At 39.6% G+C, this 22,819-nt stretch overlaps 2 protein-coding genes and 1 long non-coding RNA gene across 7 annotated transcripts in view; 1 reads left to right on the forward strand and 2 right to left on the reverse strand.

The window, feature by feature from the left end:
* The window catches only part of UBE2E1 (ubiquitin conjugating enzyme E2 E1), an 85,673-nt gene that overhangs the window by 60,404 nt on the left and 2,450 nt on the right, over nt 1-22,819 (forward strand). For 2 of the 4 annotated variants that reach the window (XM_036111369.2, XM_036111360.2), the window contains 3 exons: nt 14,053-14,185; nt 15,309-15,456; nt 16,511-17,304. In XM_036111369.2, the coding sequence (XP_035967262.1) occupies nt 14,053-14,185; nt 15,309-15,456; nt 16,511-16,608 (379 nt within the window). In that variant the 3' untranslated portion in view covers nt 16,609-17,304. Of the gene's footprint in view, nt 1-5,740; nt 5,798-14,052; nt 14,186-15,308; nt 15,457-16,510; nt 17,305-22,819 lie in introns of those variants that run through there. The other 2 variants (XM_036111349.2, XM_036111361.2) reach the window with 2 other exon arrangements.
* Nucleotides 460-9,056, reverse strand: LOC144381854 (uncharacterized). Of its 2 annotated transcripts, XR_013447882.1 has the most exons (5): nt 3,919-9,056; nt 3,218-3,363; nt 2,359-2,538; nt 2,148-2,261; nt 460-1,342 (listed from the first exon to the last, which is right to left on the reverse strand). It is a non-coding gene; the product is annotated as an uncharacterized LOC144381854 (long non-coding RNA). The 2 variants fall into 2 exon arrangements; XR_013447881.1 differs by having other exon boundaries at nt 2,148-2,538.
* NKIRAS1 (NFKB inhibitor interacting Ras like 1) overlaps nt 18,302-22,819 on the reverse strand; it is a 31,177-nt gene continuing 26,659 nt past the window's right edge. The window contains exon 4 of the mRNA XM_036111395.2: nt 18,302-19,254. Within this exon, the coding sequence (XP_035967288.1) occupies nt 19,012-19,254 (243 nt within the window). The 3' untranslated portion in view covers nt 18,302-19,011. The remainder of the gene's footprint in view (nt 19,255-22,819) is intronic.

A 22,819-nucleotide genomic window follows, 5' to 3' on the forward strand; every position in this document is an offset into this window, starting at 1 on the left:
CTTCACAGAGCATTGAGCAGTGGGTGATATTGTATCCTCAGGCAGGAGTTGACCTCCATTTCAGTGCAGGTCATTCATTCCAGTGATTGCTGGACCTCCCAGTGCCACTGTGGACTAGAATGGAATGGAGTGGAGTGGAGTGGACCAAACAGACTTCTGAGCTGGGGAAGTAGGTGTCATGTTCTATACCTCCTTTTTAGCCTCCCCCCCCTTAAAGTTCTTTAAAAAATTGTGTTGCTTATTCTTTTTGCAATTTAAGAGCGTAACATTTGGACTATTAGTTGAACTGATGCTTGTTTCCCAAAACCATCTTTGGTTTTCATTAAGGTGGGGGTTCTCGATTTTTGGAGTTGTCACATTATTATTAAAATCCCCTCTCCTCCACGCTAAGTAGTACTCCATATGGTATATACTTATTTTTTAGTTAATTCATTGCTTACAAAAAAAAAAAACTGAATCAATTTTTAAGAAGTTTTAATAACCCCTCTTAGCAGGTCACAAGATTTTCTTGTTCCTAACTCTAGCTTCCATCCAAATGTAAAAGAGAAATGAAATAATAAGGTAGGAAAGGCAGAGTAGTAAATGTGATTAAACAAAATTGGTGGGGAGTCCAAAGACAGATAATTTTATTAGAAACTCCATGGATGTATTGGAAAATAGTATCACTGTAGGAAAGCCTGGGTGGTATTGACCAGAAGTGTGACTTCCTAGCTTTAGGATTTTGTACAGACCCATCACTTAACCTTCTGAATGCTTCCCCATCTTTAAAATGGGAATAACGAGGGGTGCCTGGGTGGCTCAGTCAGTTAAGTGCCTTTGGTTGCACTGGGCCCTCTGCTCAGGAGGGAGTCTGCTTCTCCCTCTCCCTCTGTGCTCTCTCTCTCTCTCTCTCAAATAAATTAAATCTTAAAAAAATAATAATAATAATATGGGAATAATGTTACCTCTCCTGATACAAAGGATTTGAGTAAAGGTTAAAAAGTTTATGAAAGAATGATTAAAAATGATAAATTTCTCAGCAAATGTTAGGGTCTTTTTCTGCTTTATCTACTTTTTAAGGCACAATTTACCTGCAGTTAAATCCACCCACTTCAAATGTTTCATGTTTTAATAACTATTAGATAAATTGATGATTAGATATCTTGACTATTTAGTCATTGAACAGATCATCTTAGCTAACCGTTGGTATTTGGTGGGTGTGTCTGCTGAGTAGGCTGTCAGATCCTTCCGCCTTGTTTTGAAAAATATTTGTGTGCTGTTGTTGTATAAACTTGAGCTCCTTTGCTTTATGCTGTTGGAGGGTTTGCAGTCTCTCCCTGGGTTCAGTCTGTCAGCACCCTATCTGGAGCATGGTAGAAAAAAGAGGTTAGGAGAGAGGGCCTGAATTGAAGAGAGGAGGGAGGAGATGGCAGGAAAGAGCGATACTGTCAGTGGAAGCTTTTATAGTAGTAGGGCCAAATCTGTCCTTTAATGGGACCATAAGACACCTTAACCCCATATAGTTACTGATAGCTTTCACAGGGCTCTAAGTTGGGGATGGGAGCAGTATTACTCATTTTCTGTGAATGACTGTTTTAGATCTTCACCCAAAGATGCAGTAAATCACTGGGTCATTGTTGAAAACGTATTTGGGCCCTGACAGGCAGGAGTGAACTTGTCAAAAGTCACCCTTCTGAGATCCTTAGCAACTTTGTTCTAAACCACAGTCTCTGAAAACTGGGCTTACATTGCCTAGATTGAGTATCCTGCATCCCTGCAAGTTTAAAAGCCTGGCTTTCCAGTCAAAAACCCTCCTTACCAGGGTAACCACAGTTACTTTCTTTCTCTCTTAGTTGACTTTCTCTATTACTAGGTGAATTTGATTCCATTTCTTCTACCCTTTGTTACATTCTTAAGAATGGAAATACATTGTTATTATAAAATAAATCCCCTGCATCTCATCCTGCAGGTATAACCATGATCAGTAGTTCGCTTATATTGTATGTCTTATAATGAAAATGAGATTTTTTGCATACTGTTGTGAAATCTGCCTTTTCACTTCACATTACATTGTGGATTTTTAAAAAACCCTGTTGAGTATGTATACCTCATATCATTTAAGAGCTGCATAGAATACTGCTGTATGGTTGTACCACAGTTTAACCTACCTCCTGTTGATAGTTTAGTTCATTCCAAACTTGTTTCATCATACGTAAGGTTCTTATTAAATATCCTGGTACTATAGCCATGTGCATGTGTCCATTATTTCCTGAGGGTAAGCTCTGAGAAGCAGAATTTCTGTGTCAAAGGGTATACTGGATTTATATTTGAATATATTATACTTAATCACAATCTATGATTACTAATTTATGCTCCCACCAGCAATGGAAAAGAATGCCTATTTCATCACACAGTTAACACAGATTTCCAGTCTTTTAAATGTTTGCCAGTCTTGGGGCGCCTGGGTGGCTCAGTCAGTTAAAGCGTCTGCCTTCAGCTCAGGTCATGATCCTCAAGGTCCTTGGATTGAGCCCCTGCTTGTGCTCTCCTGCTGTCTCTCTGTCAAATAAATAAATAAAATCTTTAAATGTTTGCCAGTCTGATAGGTAAATGTGCTTCCGTGTTTAATTTGCATTTCTTTGAGTCTAAGTAAGATTGAGAATTTATTGGCCATATGAGTTTCTTTTGAGAAAAGCCTGAGTCCTTTATCCATTGCAGTTAGTATGTTTCAAGTTTTTTTCATAGTCAAGAAATTAGCCCTTAATCATGTACTGCAGTTCTCTTCCCTCCACCCTTTTCTAATCTTTCTCTTACAGATTTCAGTTTTTATGTAATCATATCTGTTCATCTTTTCCCTTGTGTGTGTCCAACTTCAGTGGTGTCTCAACTTTGCTTTCCCCAGAAAGAGACCCTTAAGATGAGAATTCTAATACAAGTAGTTTTTTAGTGGTGTAAGGAACAAAGGTTAGAAGTGGGAAGGAAGACAGGGTAGGAAAATTGTTAGTACCAGCTCCCACAGTGAAAGTTGCCAAAGGGAACTCTGGGGAATTGGATAAAGCATTTACCTCAGAATTATCCCATTCCACCATCAGCTATTGGTTGAGGGTTATTCCTGGGGAGTGTTCACAGAACAACCTAAACTACGTAGTGTGTAAAACAGCAACCACCATTTATCAAACTCCGGTCTATCTGGGGGCTGCTGGGGCAGCTGGAACTATCTGAAGGCTTCTTTACTCACCATGTCTGGTGCCTGGGCCAAGAAAACTCAAATGGCTAAGGGCTGGAACACCTGGGGTGTCATGCCTTATATTAGGTCTTTCCACATGGTCTCTCCAGTAGGTAGGCTTCAGGGTAGTCACACTTCTTACATGGGCTTTAGGGTTTCTGAGGTGCAGAGAGAGGGGGAAGGGCAGAGAGACAAACAGCTTCTAGTTCCTGTTTAAAACTTTTTTTTTTTTAAGTATCAGATGGGAGTAAGAGTAAAATACATTTTAAAATTGTTGCCCAGTTATGCTGATCTACCTAGCCGTTCTCAAACCTTTTTTGTTTTAGGACCCCAGTATGCACTCTTAAAAATTATGGGCCCCAAAGAGCTTTTGTTTATATGGCTCATTATTATGGATTTTTACTGTATTCAGGATTAAAGCCGAAACATTAAAAATATTTACCATTCATTTTAAAATAACAAAAACATGTTTACATTTTTAATGAAAATAACATTTTCCAAAGCTAAAACACTTAGAAGAGTGACACTGTTTTACATATATGCAAATTGCTTTAACGTCTGACTTAAGACAACTGGATTTTTTATCTGCTTCTGCATTCAGTCTGTTGTCATGTCACACCTCGTGTAGTCTCAGGAAAACTTCACAGTACAAATGTGAGAGAATGAGAGTTAAAAAGGCAAATACTGTTTAGAATTGTGAAAATAGTTTTGACCTGTGGGCTTGCTGAAAGGGTCTTCGGAGAAGTGCTGATCTAGCCTTTCCCAGATGTGAATGCCAGCTTTAGCTCAGAACATCTTTATCCACCAAATCCACGTGAGTTCTGCACTGAGGGATGTTGTAGGGATCTGGACCTAGGATGAGAGATACCTGCTTGGGTGTTCATCCAAATCCCTGGAAAGAGGAGGATGCCGGTTGAGGACAAAGAATCAGTAAAATTGCTACAATTAAGAGACTGTCAGGGCAGTTCCAGGCTGATTGGGTGGTATAGGAGGGTGTTTTGAGATGTCCTCATAAATGTAACATTCTAATTGGAACACTTTTAAGAGCAAAAAGGGGCAGTAAAAAATTTAAAATTATTTTAATTTAAAAAAGCTTTACCAGAGAATAAAATTGAGTGTTCATACCACATGATAAATGACCCCCCCCCCCAAATCACTGCAGCAAGATAGTGCAGGCAATTTTCTCGGCTCTGTGGCAAGATGTTTAACCTGTTTTTTGTGCATTTACACTTTTTACTTCTCACATTTCCCTCTTACCATGCCACCCCCTGCCTACTTCACCTGCAGTATGAGATTGGCAGCAGTTCTTTGTGGAGGCTGTGCAGTTGAGTGTGAGTGAGCGGGAAACTTTTAACTGTGGTCATTTCCTAGTCAAAAGATACACCGTAGAATCTTAGAATTGAGTAAAACCTGGTAAGTTCCTTTTTGAGAATTTTGGTATCCCTTAAATAGCCTTCCTTGCAACACTGTTGCTTTTGAGGATCTGTATTAAATGTGTGGAAGGTACAAGTGTTAACAACTGTACCATATCCCCTCCAAAAGTTTAAAGAAGAGATTCTGCTTTCCTCCATTACTCTCACTTACCCACAGCACAATTATCATCCCAATAGAAGAGTTGGTTGTGCTTTTGTAGGCCCTGTGAACTGATTACTATAAGAACCAGAGACTGATAATTGATTTCTGTTTACTCACTTAGATAACAGTGTTATATATGCTAATATAAGTAATGCAACTAAAAAATCAGGACTCAACCACTTGACTGTAAGGCAGATATCCTGCTCTGGATTATTTTAGTGGCAGTAGAGGGAACTTGATTCTATTCTGACCGTTTTTCTATCTTCTCCGGGGAAAGAGCAAATTAGAATTGTTCTTAAGTCAAGCTTCTATAGTTCTGCAGAAAAGAGCTATTGTCTGATCTACCTTTATCCTGAACACCTACCTGTTTAACCTTGTATAGAAAAAATGGTTTTTTGAGACACAAGAGATGCCGATCTTTTATTTAATTCTCTCTAAACGTTCCTATGTGCCATTCTCCACCCTTCCCTACCCCAGTTCCTTTTAGGCCCTTGACATTTGACTAGCTTGCATTTCACTTGCTTGGTACCTTTAAACTCCACTCGTATGTCAGTAATCCAGAAGTTAAAGCGTGATTTTTATTTAAAATTTTTAAGATTTTATTTGAGAGTGAGCGAGCACGAGCAGGGGGAGAGGGGAGAAGCAAACTCCCCACTGAGCAGGGAGCCCAATGTGGGACTCAGTCCCGGGACCCTGGGGATCAGGACCTGAGCTGAAGGCAGACGCTTAACCGACTGAACCACCCAGGTACCCCTAAAGCGTGATTTTTAGTTCCATTTATTAAACACTGTCATTACTTGGCCATCCCTCCCTGGTGGTAAGGACCCAGTGATGTCCACAGTGTTTTAGATCTGCTCGTTTCACTATCCCTACTGTTGTCTCTTTCAAATTATCATGAAACTAGTTTTCTTTTTAAAATTGTGTCCTTACTCTGTGTGCATCTGATTTTCTTTTTTCAAGATTGGAGTGTAGATTTCCAGAAGGGCTGGATTGTTTTCTAAAGCAACAACATATAAGGTAAAACTACAATTGAATGGCTAGCTGAGCAAGATTGAGCCTTTGTGGTGTTTTGTTATTTCACCTAATTTGGAAACATTGTCATGTAATTCTGAACAGTGGTACATATTTTGCCAGCTAATTAAATATTGTTAATTACTACTATACTAAGCCCTGTAGTATGTGTGGAAAATTACTGTTCTCTAGAGACTTAAAATCTGATCTAAGAGAGATTGTTAAATCCACATGTCTGCAGTAGTGTGTAAATACCTACCAATCTGTCCACTTTCTGGTTTGGAACAGATTTCAAAAATGAACTCTATAGTTTCCATAGGCCTAAAATCAGCCTTGTGCTTCATGAAAAGTTGTATCAAATTCCTTTGAAGGTTTATCCCCTTCCTGCTGGAGGAAAGGCACCATTTCCTCAATGTTTATGACACAGTTTTGGGGGGCTCCATGGGAACACCATTGTTAGTGGACGTGGATCATGTTATTCTAGATCTTAAGTGTCTGAGTCCGTTTTCCTCCCATGTGTAGGAAACTGTAACCCCCTATTTGGGCCCACTTCGTTCCAGTGCAACTGCTTAGATATGCTGGATACCACTGATGTGAATTCTTATGTAGGAGTCCTTTAGGTTGGCCTTTGAACTGTTAAGTTCTTCCCAGGGAATGATAACCTGGATGGTACATCCCCAGCAGTACCACCTTGTAGGAGGAGGCCTCTCTTAGGTATTAGAAAGTGACCAACCCACTTTTTAATAGCAATGTCACCTCACCAAGCCACTAGTGTGTTAGTCACCTTACTGAGGTTTTCTGATTTTTCAAGTTCCTTCTGCCACTCACTTCTGGGTTACAAATGGCAACTGTTTTATGAAGGGAAGGTGAGGATAAGAAGCTTTTTGTTTTTATTTTTTATAAAATTCCTTTGCGTGTGCTATGTAGATGTCATGGAGAAGGCAGCTTTCATTCCCTGGAGAGTATGTCTATTGGGAGATGATTGTGGGAGATTCCCTCTGGTAGATTGCTGCATTTATACTATTCTGTCCTATTCTCTTTGAATGTCTTAGGAAAAGAAGAGTAAATTAAGAATGGATTTTGAGTAGTGGGTTGTAGGGAATATAGATTTGATTGTGGGTCTCTTCCTATAAAAGCATTTTCTAAGTTCTCTATATGGTATTTAGTAAGCATTACCAGGGTTGATACTTCTTACTGCAGAGAATTATAGGTAGTGGAGGAGAGAGCTAGAGAATATAAATGGTAAAATTAAGCCTAGATGATTAGAAGGTAGAGTTGGCATTTATTTGCCACTTAATGTCCTCTGTAGCTAGATTCTCAAACTTTTATTTTTTTTTAAAGATTTTATTTATTTGATAGAGAGAGCAAGATCAGGAACACAAGCAGGGGGAGTGGGAGAGGGAGAAGCAGGCTTCCTGCTGAGCAGAGAGCCCGATGTGGGGCTTGATCCCAGGACCCTGGGATCATGACCTGAGTCGAAGACAGACGTTATAACGACTGAGCCACCCAGGCGCATCCCCCCCCCCCCCGTTTTTTTTAAGCTTTTATTTATTTGACACAGCGAGAGCAGGAACAGACCCTCAAACTTTTTTTTTTTTTAAGATTTTTATTTATTTATTTGACAGAGAGAGTGAGGGCGTGAGAGAGGGCACACAAGCAGGGGAGTGGGAGAGGGAGAAGCACTTCGGCTTCCCGCGGAGCAGGGAGCCTGACGTGGGGCTCGATCCCAGGACTCTGGAATCATGACCTGAGCAGAAGGCAGACGCTTAACGACTGAGCCACCCAGGCGCCCCAGATTCTCAAACTTTTAATGTGCAAATTCTGATGCATTAGGTGTGGGGTGGAGTCGAAGTCTGCATTTCTAACAAACTCCCAGACGATGCTGATGTTGCTTTGTCCAGGTACCACATTTTGAGTATCAGGGATCTATAGAACATTTAGGGCACATGCCAATCTAACTTTTAATAACAACAACCCTGGACATTGAATGTTTTTTTTCTGTACCACGCACAGCAGTAAAACAAAGATGAGGATGGGCACTAGAGTCTGACAACAGGGATTCAAACTATGAAGCTCTTACCTTTATTAGCTCAACCTTGAGCACATTTCTCTAAGCAGGATTTTCAGCCTTGGCACTATTGACATTTTGGGTTGAGAGAATTTTTTTTTTTTTTAAAGATTTTATTATTTGACACAGAGAGAAAGCACAAGCAGGGGGAGCAGCAGGTAGAGGGAGAAGCATGCTCCCCGCTGAGCAGGGAGCCTGATGCGGGGCTCGATCCCAGGACCCCGGGATCACGACCTGAGCTAAAGGCAGATGCTTAACCGACTGAGCCACCCAGGCGGCCCTTGAGAGAATTCTTTGTTGTAGGGAGCTATCTGGTGCCTGGTGCATTGGAGAATGTTTAGCAGCACCCCTGGCCTCTACCCACTAGGTAACAGCTCCCTCCTAGTTGTGACATCCCAAAATATCTCCAGACATTGCCAAATGTCACCTGGGGGGCAAAACCACCCTTTATTGAGAACTACTGCTCTAAAGCAGTGAGCATGTGGGAGTTGGAGGTTTTTATGACATAATACATTGTGTATAAGCAACTGGTTTGAGAGATTACTTGGGATTTTTAGGTGGGTAGAATGAGCTTTTAACTCAGTTAATCATGAGCCTCTACCCTTTCTTGAAATATGCTGGCGCATTTGCTAACTTGCCCCATTTTTCACTTACTTTGTGCTGTTGCTATCCATATGCTTGTCTGTAGCATGTTTCTTTTCATCTTCCCAGCCTTTACCCTCAACTTTTTTTTCTAGGATATGAGGCCACATACCTAAGCTTTTTAGAATTATGCCTAAAATAATACCTGAATTAGGGTTTCTGTGTTTGTATGCAAGGGTCATCTCTCCCAATAAAAATGTTAAAAATTGATCAGATAGAAATATAATCTTTACAAACACTGAGTATAATTTCACCTTGCTTCCAGGATGTTCTTTAAAAATTGAAATCCATCTTTGGTTGCTGTTGAAATGGAAGAACAGTAGTCTATAGTAAGTTAGTACTGAGGATGGGAGTGGGGGAGGACTTACAAAAACATGATTTTAAAACAGAATGAAGCTTAAACATTAGCTTATGTAATTATTGTAATTTTCAAGTCAGGGGCACCTGGGTGACCCAGTTGGTTAAGCAACTGCTTTCGGCTCAGGTCCATGATCTAGTCCCAGGATCGAGTCCCACATCGGGCTCCCTGCTCAGCAGGAAGTCTGCTTCTCCCTCTGACCCTCCCCCCTCTCATGTGCTCTCTCTCTCAAATAAAATCTTTAAAAAAAAAAAATTTTTTTTTCAAGTCTATCCAGAGAGCCCATCAAATTCTGTAATAAGACCGCTCTAATGACAGTTTTCCTAATTGGTTTTATTTCTTAAGATTATACCTTAAATGACTGTGTTGATTATATTTTATACTATTCAAATTCTATTTAATTACCAATATAGTATTAATAAGGCATAAGAAGTATGACGTGTAGCCGCCTTGTCCCATGGTTACTGGAGGAAACGGGTTTTGAGCATTAAGGGAAAGGCTGGTGGAGGAAGAGTCCTTGTCATTGAGTTTGGTGCTGATCAGTCAACAGGCAGACCTTCCTTCAGAAGAATGTTGTGGTTCATGACAGTCCCTGCTGCTAATGTTAATGTATCTCTCTGAAGTCAGAAACCATTACAGAAGAAAATATTGTGTCAAAAGTAGAAATGACTGGGGCGCCTGGGTGGCTCAGTTGTTAAGCGTCTGCCTTCGGCTCAGGTCATGATCTCAGGGTCCTGGGATCGAGCCCTGCATCAGGCTTCTTGCTCCGCGGGAAGCCTGCTTCTCCCTCTCACACTCCCCTTGCTTGTGTTCCCTCTCTCGCTGCCTCTCTCTCTGTCAAGTAAATAAATAAAAAATCTTTAAAAAAAAAAAAAAAAAGTAGAAATGACTATTTTTCTTTTCTTTTTTTTTTTTTTAAAGTAAGCTATATGCCCAGTGTGGAGCTTGTACTCAAAACCCCAAGACCAAGAGTTACATGCTTGGGTGCCTGGGTGGCCCAGTTGGTTGGATGGCTCGGGTCATGATCCTGGAGTCATGGGATCAAGTCCCACGTCCAGCTCCCTGCTCAGCGGTGTGTCTGCTTCTGCCTGGGACCCTCCCCCCTCTCATGCTCTCTCATTCTCTCTCAAATAAATAAAATCTTAAAAAAAGTCACATGCTCTATGAACTGAGCCAGCCAGGTGCCCTTGACTGTTATTTTTCTTAAAATGTTTGCCACAGCTCTATTTATTTTGACTAGAAGGAAAAAAGACTGAATCAAGGGCAGAATTTTTTTTCTTTTTGACTTGTGTAAGAGTTCTGTGTATTATACATTTATTTTGAGAGGTGTTTTAAGTCTCTAACAAAATCTGAAAGGCAAAGGCATGGTCTCCTTCCACCTTCTCAGTCTCAGCCTCATGCCAAGATTCTAATCACAGTTATGTTGCAACATCTTCAAACAGGGATGTGTATTTTTTTTGTTCCCATATTCCCTTAATTTAAACTCCCCCATCTCCCATACTTTCTAATCACTTAAATTGATTACTAATTTAAATCACATGCCATTCTAAAGTACATTTCCATAAGTTCTTATTGTGGAACTAAAAGGTATCTTAAAGGGTGGGGACAGAAGGCTGGTAAAGGAATATGCTGACCTGAGGGTAAACCTAGTTAGTCATTTTATAGAGAAGAGGGTGGGGTGCTGGAACAGACCTTTCCCTGTAGTGTCGCACGTAAAGATTCTCTTGTTCCTCGTTCTCCTTCACAGTGGCCTTCTGAGAGTTGTAAACTTGGGCCCTCACCCCTTCCCCCCCATAGGTCTCTCTACCCACCTTCTAGATCAGTAGATCCTAACTTTACAGTGAGAACCTGGAAGAAAAAAAAGGCAAAAGATTTGCAGGACCGTAATTTTTATTTCATTCTGTGATTAATAAAATGCATATGACAAAATGTTATATGAATTTCTCCAGTAACAGCTTTAAAGTGAGTAAAGTTTTTATTCAAGCAGCAATGCTTGGTCCTTCCAGTGGGTTCTCAGATCCTTCCCTGTAACTCTCAAGTCCCCTGGTTGAGGATCTACAGATTAGGGATCCATGCTGTTTAGTTTTCTCCAGGGCTCCTGTTGCATGCTTTAGGATTTCAACTGCATTTGATATTATTTCACTTAGTATTATTTTTCTTAATATAACCCACCTTTATTCTGCATTTTCAAAGTTTGACAGAAGCATGGTATTTTTTTATTATGTTATGTTTATGTTGCATACTTGATTCCTTAATGCCTTTTTCTGTTTTTTTTTCCCTGAACTTTCCGAAAAGTTTATACCCAAACTGAAAGCTGATTACACACAAGTAGCCACCTTGATTTGAATATCCAGTTATATCATAGGTGATGGGCTGTAATGTTAAAGCTTATGTTCTAAACTGGTTGTCCTCCAGTAACCTGTACCAGTGATTCCCAAAAGCAACCAAGACCTGTTTAAAGATCACCATAGATTCTTAAGTCCCTTCTGAATATTCTAAATTCAGCAGACCTAGGTTGAGGGGTCAGGAATCTTGAAAGTTCCATAGGTTATGTTGAGGAACAATGAAGTTCGGAAATTACAATTTTCTGTACTAAGAGGTCAGCAGAATTGGGCCCATGTCAACATGTCGCCTCGGGTGAGACTGACTTTACTGCTAGTTTTTTCTGGGTCTCTTTCTTAGCATTACCAAGCTAACTGAGGAAAACTGTATGGAATGCTGCCATTACTGGGTTTTAGATGGCCTAGCTTGTCCTTCAGGCCTGGGTTCCTCATCTGTAAAAAGAGGTTTACAGCAGATGATTGTCTTTGCCTTTTAGCCTTTAAGCCCTAGATATCATTAACTAGATTAAATAGGATAGTTATCTGTTATCTGCAACCTCTGTATCAGTGGTGTCCTCACCTCATTAGTCCACTTTTCAGTTAACTCTAGTCTGGTGAACAGGTGTCCTAGCTGTAATGGCCAGTGTCTATAGACTTTTTGCCCAAGAACATACACTGGATGCAAATATGTAGGCAGACCAGATGACCAAAGACCAGTTTTAACCTCAGGACATGAAGCTGTAATCAGGATAGTATTCTTTCACTAGAGGTTACCGCATGTTCCTAGAAGTAGAGGGCTGATTTAAAAGTTCTCCCTACATCCCACCTTGTGAAAATTATGGTCAGATGATATATAAAAGTAGGAAGTGATCTTAAAACAAAACAACAACAAAAAAAACCCAGGACTTCATATTAGAGACCATGTTAAATAATCTCTTTCCATATATATCCATTCCAAAACAAGTTTTTAAATAGTTCTTGAGGGGCGCCTGGGTGGCTCAGATTGTTAAGCATCTACCTTCAGCTCGGGTCGTGATCCCGGGGTCCTGGGATCGAGCCCCACATTGGGCTCCTGGCTCAGCGGGGAGCCTGCTTCTCCCTCTCCCTCTGCCTCTCCCCCTTGCTCTCTGTCTCTCTCTCTCTCTCTCTGTCTCAAATGAATAAATAAAATCTTAAAAAAAAAGTTCTTGAGAATACCAATCACAAGGATATTAAAGGACCCATACTATTTGAAATCAGTAGGAATAATTCATAACAACGTGGTACTACCATTTAATGAGACTACTGTGGGTCTGTTTCTCTACAGAGATTCCTCCCCCCCCCCCCCCCCCCCCCCCCCCCCGGCACCATTTTAATGATAAAACATTCCTGAGAATTTGTGGTTTAGGTTTAGTGACTTGCTCAAGGTCACATAGCTAGTAAGTGCTCAAGTCAGTGTCCAAGCTCTGTGCCCTTTAGCCAGTTTGGGCCTACTCTTCCCATTAGCCCATGTTCTTCTATCTGTATTTTTTCTCTTTTTTGCCACATCATGTTTTCTTCCCCAACTTCTGTTTCTTTCTGGTTTTCTTTTGTGAACTCATTCTGAAAGAAAAAAAAATCTGTGGTGGGTTTGTGGAAAGTATAAGGCCATAGGCAGGTATCTTTTTTTTTTTTCCTTTCCCTTCCTCTTCCTCTAATCTTTCTCTTAAATGAAGGAATTGAATGAACCTCATCTCTAGCCAGTTAGCAGAGGGCGTCTTGAAGACAAGTTTTTGTCTTGTTCATTATTGAAATCTCTGCCATTTAACTTGGCTTACATGTGCATTCAATAAGAATGAGTGAATGAATCCAGTTCATACCATCCATTCATTTAAAATAGCAGTTTGCCTGCTCTGTAGAAATTATCCTGTGTATTGACTGGGATATACAAGTCTCTCCAAGTAAAGACCTTTCTGTTGTTTGGCTGACACACATCATTATCCTTGAAGCAACTGTTGTAGCTAGGTTTGAGAAATCTCAGCTAAAACATGTAAGTTAACCAATTGAATACTGTCATGTCCATGCTCTGGGAAGTCTTTTTAAAATTAGTACCTAAAATTAGTACCTTTTCCTCTCTCCTCAATACCAGAGTCCTACCCACACTTAGTTGTTTGGGCAGGTTATATTAAGTTCTTCATTGGTCTTGGAATTGGAGGGTCAATATTTTTCTGTTTTTCTTATTGTACTTGGATACAGAACACTCTACAAGCCAACACAATGCTTTGGAAGGGTATTATGGTATAACTAAATATAAAAGTGATTTAACAGGGAAAGGGATAAATGAACATCCCAACTGTAATTTTTAGAAAACCTGATTATAGCATTTTATACATTGAAAGGCAAATTAAATAACTTGCCATTGGATACTCTGTCATCCTTGTGCTCCTCCCACCCAACATGGTTTATAATGTAAAAAGTACTGTAATCCATTGGACTTCTTTTAGGATAAGATTATGAAAATAGAAGAACAAGGAACAAGAACCCCAGTGAGTCAGAAATGAAACTTTGTTCTTAAAATGGTCATCAGAAATGAATAGTTGTGAGCAAAACCACTGAATATTTACATTTTCTTATGATCGAGGAGAGGTTTGAGAATTCAATTTCTTGCTTATTCACAGCTTAAGTAGGCTTAGAGTGGTTTAAACATTCTTTATCATTCAGTTTACTTGACTTAAGGCTGATGGGTTTGTTGCAGTCCAGAATGAGATTGAGTCTGAAAGACACTTCTGTTTTATGGAGAGAATCCACACATTAAACAAAAAGGGAGAAGAGATCTTTTTTCCTTTTTTTTAATGCCCTGTAAAAACTTGGATGGTGCCACCATCTGCTTACCTTTTGATGTATTACTTCACAGTGCTGGTCCCAAAGGTGATAACATCTATGAATGGAGATCAACCATTCTGGGGCCTCCAGGATCCGTGTATGAGGGTGGTGTATTCTTCCTTGATATCACTTTTACACCAGAATACCCCTTCAAGCCTCCAAAGGTAAGAATTTCCTGATTTATAGTCAAATTTACATATTGCCATGAGAGACTGTTGAAGCTTTTAAAATAGAGTTTTAATCACAAAAGGTAGATTTCTGTTATATCTGAACAAATCTCTAAGTACATTTGGATGGACACAAAACACTTGCATGGGGGGAGGGGGCTTTGCCTCTTGCAGAGACCATGGTTCTAGGAGTATGTGCTTTGTTTTGATAGTGCTTAAAATCCTGCTATTTTTAGTAACATAGCAACCCAGAATCAATCCCCTACTTTCCACTCACAGGAAAGAAGTTACTGAACAGTTAAAAATGGTGTCAAAATATCTGTGCACTAAAGTAATTAGAAAGTCAGAATCTCCTACCAAAGACTTTTGGATTCTGCTCCTTGTCACATTTTGGTCTTGTTCAAATTCTTAACCTCCAGGCTTTGGGTTTTCTTATCTAGGATAGTATCTCCTGTGACACTCAATCTATGATTCTTACTTACTAAGTGGTAATTTTTACTTCTGAATGATTCTTTGTGTCTCACAAATACGAATTAGGAAACCAAAATAAAGCAACCCAGGCTTATATGGCTTGTGTTAATGATCCTTACCCATTTCTGGCTCCTCACTTGTGGAACTCCATTATAGTGACTCTGTGACCTACGTAGACGGGATATCTGCAGGATCTAATGTAAAAGTCAGAAAAAGCAGAACCAAATCTCGTCGTCGTCGTCTTTTTTTTTTTTTTTTTTACAGCCTTTACAGCTGAGCATTTTGCTTTTGTTTATGTACCCACTGTGTTGTATCTGTTTGAATTTATTATAAAGCTTACTTTAAGGCCATGTAGTACCACCAGCTAACACAAGAGGTCAGCAAACACTTAGCTATTTCAAACTTAAAAAGTATTTAAAACACTGAAACTACTAAAGATGAATTTGAGAAAAAACTGAAGTTACCATGCTTTTTGTTGATGGATATTACCATTGAAATGACTGAGAGTGTATCTTAACCTATCTTAAACTCTTTATTCATCTTTTAAAGAAACAGACATTTTTAAATTACAGCCACTCAATTGAAAAAGCAATTTAGGAAAAATTTTATTGTTTCCTGTTTAAATTTTAATACTGTCTTATTTTTTTAGGTTACATTTCGGACAAGAATCTATCACTGTAATATTAACAGTCAAGGAGTTATTTGCTTGGACATATTAAAAGATAATTGGAGTCCAGCACTAACCATTTCTAAAGTTCTCCTTTCTATCTGCTCCCTTCTTACAGACTGTAATCCTGGTAAGGTTAATTTTTTTTTTCCCCTTCTTTCTCCTCACCTGAAAAATACTTGTTTTGGTAAAGTACAAAGAGCTTTGAAAGAACAAAAAGTAGGGGTACCTGGATGTACATGTAGTCGGTTGGGCATCTGACTCTTGGTTTTCAGCTCAGGTTGTGGGATTAGGCCGTGTTGGGCCCTGCTTAGGATTCTTTCTCCCTCTGCCCCTCCTGCTCATGTTCTTTTTCTCAAATGAAAAAATAAATCTTAAAAAAAAAAGGACAAAAACTAATCTTTTTTCAAAGAAAGTTTTAATCGAGAAGTTCAATCTACTAGTTGAAAAAGGCAGTAATTCTATGCTCTAGGAACAAGATGTTTTAAAACTAGGACTTCTATAAATTTGCCTTAAGTTTTTACATTTTTCATACAGTTCTCTTTAAACCACATATTTCTAACTAAATGTTGAGTCGTCTGCCTAATAACCTCTCCTGTGCCTGCTGGTTCACTGAGTACTTGCCCCAAAGCTGGTGTTAAATTTTGAAAGTGAGATAATACTTAGGGATTATCAGACTGATTGCGGTGGGGTGGGGGGGGGGGGAGCTTATTCCTTTTATTATTAAAGATTCTGTTTAGGTTTCGGAGCAACACTCTACTTAATTGTTGAGGTCCAGGTTTTGACCTAGTAACCTGGCTTTTTCTAAGTAACTAGTTTAGAGGTCAATACTGCAACAGCCTAGAGGACTTTACAGTATTCCACTGAACAGTCATGTGAACACAGTTGGATTCCATGTTCATCGTAGCCTTGAACATTCCAGTTTTTATTGAACTTTACCTAACACATAAGAGCAAAAACACTTCCAATTGGGTGGTGTTTGTTGGGAGAAAAATAGAATGAACGATAAAGCTACACTAGTACTAAAGCCTGAGCATTTTGTTAACAAGTTTTCCCCATGCATATGGTGGCCACGATGATGGAACGGTGTTTCAAAACTGGTTTTGATCACAAATACTTCGCATATTTGTTTCCAAGCTGTCACTGATTTATGTGCTAAAATTTGAAACGTTCTCTTCTTCCAGCTGACCCTTTGGTGGGAAGTATTGCCACTCAGTATATGACCAACAGAGCAGAACATGACAGAATGGCCAGACAGTGGACCAAGAGATACGCTACATAAATTGGGTTTTCACAATTCTTACATTGTCTGTCACAGAGAGAGCTGCTTATGATTTTGAAGGGGTGGGGGAGGGTGGGAGTTGGTAAAGAGTAGGGTATTTCTATAACAGATATTATTCAGTCTTATTTCCTAAGATTTTGTTGTAACTTAAGGTATCTTGCTACAGTAGACAGAATTGGTAATAGCAACTTTTAAAACTGTCATTAGTTCTGCAATATTAGCTGAAATGTAGTACAGAGAATAGACATTTGGGTTCAGTTGCTTGTAGTCTGTAAATTTAAAATAGCTTAATTTTGTACAGGTTACACACATGGCTGTTTATGTAAAGTCCTTCCAAGACTACACTTTTTTTTTTTTTTTTCAAAAAAATTGGAATTTGTTTTCCCTTCTTGGGAGGGAACATTGATATTTAACAGTTTTTAGAGACTGTCATCTCATATATATAAAATGGATACGTGGCTATAAGACACCATATAGGAAATGAGTAGTTATGTATTTTATTTTATATGCCAATCTACTTTATTGTGACAAGATAAGAGGTTTGAATCACGACTTGTGAAAACCTGTAGTAAAATACCTTAAGCTGTTAACTGTAAGGTGTGGAATAGGAGTTGCTCAGTGGATTGGTTATATGTTGTGGACTACTTAAGTCTGCATTTGTTACTGTGCTAATAAACAATATTAAAACAACCACCTCACACTGCTGTATTCATTTACTTCCTTTTGCCTGTGTTTGTAGTTTGCAGATTCTTCTAAAGCTTTGCTACTACACAACCTACAAGTAATATAGACTGAATAATGAGCAAGGACCTAGGTTAGGTTTGGTATGCTGTTTTTGAGGTGTCTTAAAAAAGGTTAGAGATGGATTCTCATGACTGTATTAATACCTCTCCCTGAGAGGGCAATTTGGCAGTACCTAAATGTACATATATCCAGCAGTTCTGTTTCTTTGCATCTGCTCCAGAGAAACTTTTTTAAATCACTGTAAAAGTATTCATCTCTGTAAAAATAATAGGAAAGAAACCGAGATCAACCTCAGGGAATGACTTAACCATTATCTGAATAGTTTTTTGGCAAAAAAATGTATTTGTGATGAGGAATTTTAGCCAGTTAAATGGAAGCAACACTAGCTGATTTGCAAGTTTTGTATTATGCAGTTCTTGGTCTGAACTCTCACAGAAATGAACCAATTGACTTTAAATTCCCTGAACCTAGCCTTGAAAGTACTCCACTTAAGAAATGTTGGTAGAGACTCTTAATCTTGGGGTCCTGACTTTGAGCCCCATGGGTAGAGTTTACTTAAAAAAAAAAAAGTGTACTAGATTTTTTTTAACATGTCTTTGCTGAACAGCTTATTTCATATTTTACATATAGATCAAATAGCTGAGGGGTGCCTGGGTGGCTCAGGTGGTGAAGCATCCGATTCTTGATTGTGGCGCAGGTCATGATCTCAGGGTTGTGAGATCCAGCCACAGAACCTGCTTAAGATTCTTTCACTTTCCCTCTGCTCCCTGCCCCCACTTCTAAAAAAAAAAAACAAAAACAAAAAACTGCTTTGCCAGTTGAAATACTAAGTAGCTTGCTTCCTACTTCTAAAATGAGTTACAGTATCATCAGCTTGTGAAATACAGTTAGTCCCACTGCTCGGATATTGCCAAAATCTTCAAAGAATACCATAGCACAAACTCTAGTATCTAACCTGAAGTCCAATATTTTTATGATACATTTTATTCCACATGACTATGTATCCAGAAAACGGTTGAAGAAGGTATAGTAATACTTGTGGAAATGGAAGCTTTAGTGTCCTTCAATGGTTAGTGGTTTTCTAAAGAAAGAGCAAATGCTTTGAACATATTTACACCACCTACTACCTCAAGTCATGCTAAACATACAATTTGAACAAAGTTAAATCATAGGTTTTGTCCTATTTAGCAAGGTCTCCATGAGATAAAATTTAACACCTAAATTGTTTACCGTTTGTGATCTAAAAATGTCATTTTATAATTCTAGACATTAGATGATTAATGAACTTCTTAAAATTATATTTGAGCTGAGAAGTTTGCATAAAGTTACACAGAAAAATGGCTTCTGAAACAAGTTGGGGGTTGTGGAGCTGCTGGTCTTACAGACATATCTACATACTCCCCAAACTTTATTTTACTCTTTGGACAAATGCAACAAAAATTTAGGTGCCAAGTTCAGGGACAAGTTTCAAACAATGACAATGCAAATAATTACTTCGTATCAGGCAATAAACTTAGCCCAAATAATTTAATTATAAAGTACATTACTTCCTTAAAGGTTTCCTAAGGACCAAAGGTAGATGCAAATGCCTTGTTTTAAATATGCTCATGGACACCTAAAGGCAATCTATTCAACAGACAGTTGTAGCATTACTGATTTTTAGTTCTCGGAGCTAGAGTTCCCTTTGTTTTTCCTCCCAGGCAAAGGAAAGCTCGATTTGCTCTGGGGCTGGGAAAGTTTGCTGGCTAAGAGAGTGAATGGCTCAATCAGAGTTCTCCGATCTGTAACCGTTACCTCCCACAGGCGTACTTTCTCACTTCTTGCCCATTGCTGTGCCACCTCAGCATCCACTTGTCTCTGCTCAGAAAGGTCAATTTTGTTTCCTAATACGACAATTGCTACCTGAAAGGAAAATAAAAAAGATGACACTTTGCCAACATTAGTTCCTAGACAAAATAAAAAAATCAAGAAAATTGTCCTTTTGAATAGAACTGCTGCTTCAAAACTGATCCTCAGATGTGACCTGAGTTATAACTTCATTCTTCCTGAATGCATTTTTGTTAAAAATGCAGGTGCTATACAGCTTGTTAACTAGGAAACATTTTAAATGATGGGTAAGTGAAGTCACTCAAGTCTGTTCACATTATTCCGGATCGTAGACCAGAGCCTGATGCAAGCACTAAACATTTGTTGAATGTATGGACCCATAGGAGTACTTTACACTAAATGTACGGCAGTCACATTCACTTAAGCTGAGTGCTTACTGCACACCATGCAGTTTCAGGCCCCCAGAATATGGCAGTTACAAGGCAGTCAAAGCCCAGGACGAGGGGAGGTCTGGAGGAGAGAGAGTATCCAATTTTCAGACCCTTGACTGTATAAAGACAAAACAAGATCATGGAAAGTAGAAGGGCAGTAAGAGTTTTAAGAGAAGGCATCTCTGAGGAGCAGCTTTGAACTAGGACATTTAAGCCATTGCTGTGTTCCTGCCTTAAAACGGAGCTCTCCGTGCTCCAGTTAGACCATGCCTCCTAGGTAGGATGGAACAGGCCCCAGAGCGCTGGTTTTCTTGGCAAGTCTCATATTCCTTCATTTCTCAACAGGATCTATCCCTTCAGGTCCTCCTGTCATTCATCACCCACATTTTCATCTTCACATGTTATCACCTAGTCTGATCCACTTGCAGAAACTGTTCCATGTTGCCCCTAGACTTTAACAAAATCCCCTTCTCGTGTCCCCATCTCTGCTTTGGATGTTCCCTTCATCTTTCCTAGCTGAAACTGGCTCAGCTCTGTAGTACTCACTACCACAGTGGGCACAGGGGATGTAAGGGGTATCCTTGCCCCTCAGTGCTGCCTCCAATAATGTCCTCTAAGAACCCTAAAACTGAAGGCTGGTACTATTAGTCTGTACTACTTACTACCTGTTTCCCACCCCCACCCTGCTGCTACTCATTACAGACCTGGCTCATGGTCACTCCCACACTATTTCTATCGTAAGTCCTAGTGACTTCACTAACCATATGGATGACCCTTCCCAAATAGCCTTAATCATCCTCCTGACTTCTTCGGCCATTCACTTCCATGAACACATCCTACTCCTGCCATTGTAATTGCTCCCCTCTATAGTCCCAATTCCAGGAATCCCACTTCCACCCATACCTTCCTAGTTCATGCCTAACACCCTGACTACAGCAATCCTCAACACCAGAAGGACCTACAACCCTCTGTCTCTCCTACCTTGATCACTGTCCTTCAACCCTCCTCCTGTCCTCAGTTCTTGGCCCAGTTTAGATTCTTTTACTACCTTGACATCATCATCCCATTGTATTCACCTGGCCAAACCCCCACCTTAAATTTAACTCTTAATTGGACTGTGCCTACACCACCTACTGAACATGGATGTAGGGAAAAAAAACAGCCCTCCTGGCTGGTCCCAATTCAATAACCACTGACTTTAAGTGAGCTGGTGTTCTCCAGCAAATATATTAACAGCTCCTACCTTGACCCTCTTCAACCTCCAACATCTCTTCTTTCCCCCCTTACTCTCAGCTGATGTCCATACTATTTCAGTAAGAAAACAGAAGCAATTTAAACTTTCACCTGCATCCACCACCATATCTAACAACCTGCCATCTTCTAGAACCCATCCTCTATCCTAGACAGGACTGTCACTCCAGCAATTATTCCCCTCCCCATCAATTTTCTCCTCTCTATCGAATCATTCCATGAGCATACAAACACTAGCTCTCGCCTAAAAAAGCCCTCTTTTACATATCCTTCTCCAGCTCCGTTTCCCTTTATAGGACAATATATTTACCCTTTGACTCAAAATTCTTTCAAAGAGCTATCTTTGCTGTGTTTAATCCTTATATCCAGTCCAATCAAACTTCATCTCACTGTTTTACTGTGTTCTTAAGACATCCCAAGTTTCGGGGCGCCTGGGTGGCTCAGATGGTTAAGCATCTGCCTTCGGCTCGGGTCATGATTCCAGGGTCCTGAGATCGAGCCCCATGTCCGGCTCCTGGCTCGGCAGGGAGGCTGCTTCTCCCTCTGCCTCTCCCCCTGCTCGCACTCGCTCGCTCTATCTCTGTGTCTCAAATGAATAAATAAAATCTTTAAAAAAAAAAAAAGACATCCCAAGTTTCTAAAGGCTGGCCACGTCTTTGCCCTCAGCTCTTCTGACCTATCTGCACCATGACATAGTTAGATCACTCCCTATTTTTAAAGTGGTTTCTCCTCAATTGGTAACTGTTTAAGTGCTCCAGAGCAATAGCATTTCACAAAACTTGCTTCTCACCTTGTCCCTCAACTGCCTGTTGTCAACACAGCAGCCAAAATGAACATTTTAAAACAAGTCAAAAGATGTTTAGCCTTATTCATATTAAGGAAACAAACTACTAAAGTACCATTCTCACCCAGAAGATGCACAAAATCCACAAGCACACACTGTTGTCAAGACTGGAGAACAGGCACTTTCATACCCTTGTTATGGAAGGTAATTTGGCAATATATCCTTTGATTCAAAAACCCCATTTTGGCTGATCTTACAACTATACCCTAAAACATACAAAATAATAAATATGTAAGATTATTCATTGTAGCACAGTTCATAATAGCAAATGACTATAAATAGCCCAAGTATCCCATCAATTTGGACCTGGTTAAGTAAGTATACACCCACGCAATGAATATGCATCACTTTTAAAAAAAGGAATCTAGGGGCACCTGGGTGGCTCAGTCGTTAAGCGTCTGCCTTCGACTCAAGTCATGATCCCAGGGTCCTGGGATGGAGCCCCGCATCAGGCTCCCTGCTCCGCGGGAAGCCTGCTTCTCCCTCTCCCACTCCCCCTGCTTGTGTTCCCCCTCTCTGTCAAATAAAATCTTAAAAAAAATAAAAAATAGAAAAAAATTATAAAAGGAATCTGAGTACTGCTATGGAAAGGACTCCCAAGATATATTACATGAATGTAAGGTGCTGAACACTATGCTACCTTTGGTGTAAGAAAGTGGGGGTGGGAGAAAACTATATGTATATTCCTATTTGCTTGTATTTATCTAAAGAAACTTTGGAAGGATGCCCCAAAACAAGTGGTAAAATATTTAAAAAGCATGTTTGAGGGGCACATGGCTGGCTCAGGTGGTGTAGGATGTGACTCTTGATCTCAGGGTCATGAGTTCAAGCCCCATGTTGGGCACAGAGTTTACAATCAATCAATAAATGAATAAAAAAATAAATGAATAGTATGCTTGAGATAAAGGAACTCGGTGGTTGAGGACAGGGGTGGGAACTAGACCTCACAATAGTCCTTTTTATATATCATTTTTACTTCTGAGCCATGTGCAATCATTATCCAATGTTTTTTTAAATCAAACATGAAAATAAATAAATAAATGCAACCTAAGCTAGATCATGTCTTTCCTTTGCTCAAAACCAATGGCTTCTGATCCAAAGTGTGGCCTTCATC

This window comes from Halichoerus grypus, chromosome 1 (assembly GCF_964656455.1).
Source record: "Halichoerus grypus chromosome 1, mHalGry1.hap1.1, whole genome shotgun sequence".
In the NCBI taxonomy this organism is placed as follows: domain Eukaryota; kingdom Metazoa; phylum Chordata; class Mammalia; order Carnivora; family Phocidae; genus Halichoerus; species Halichoerus grypus.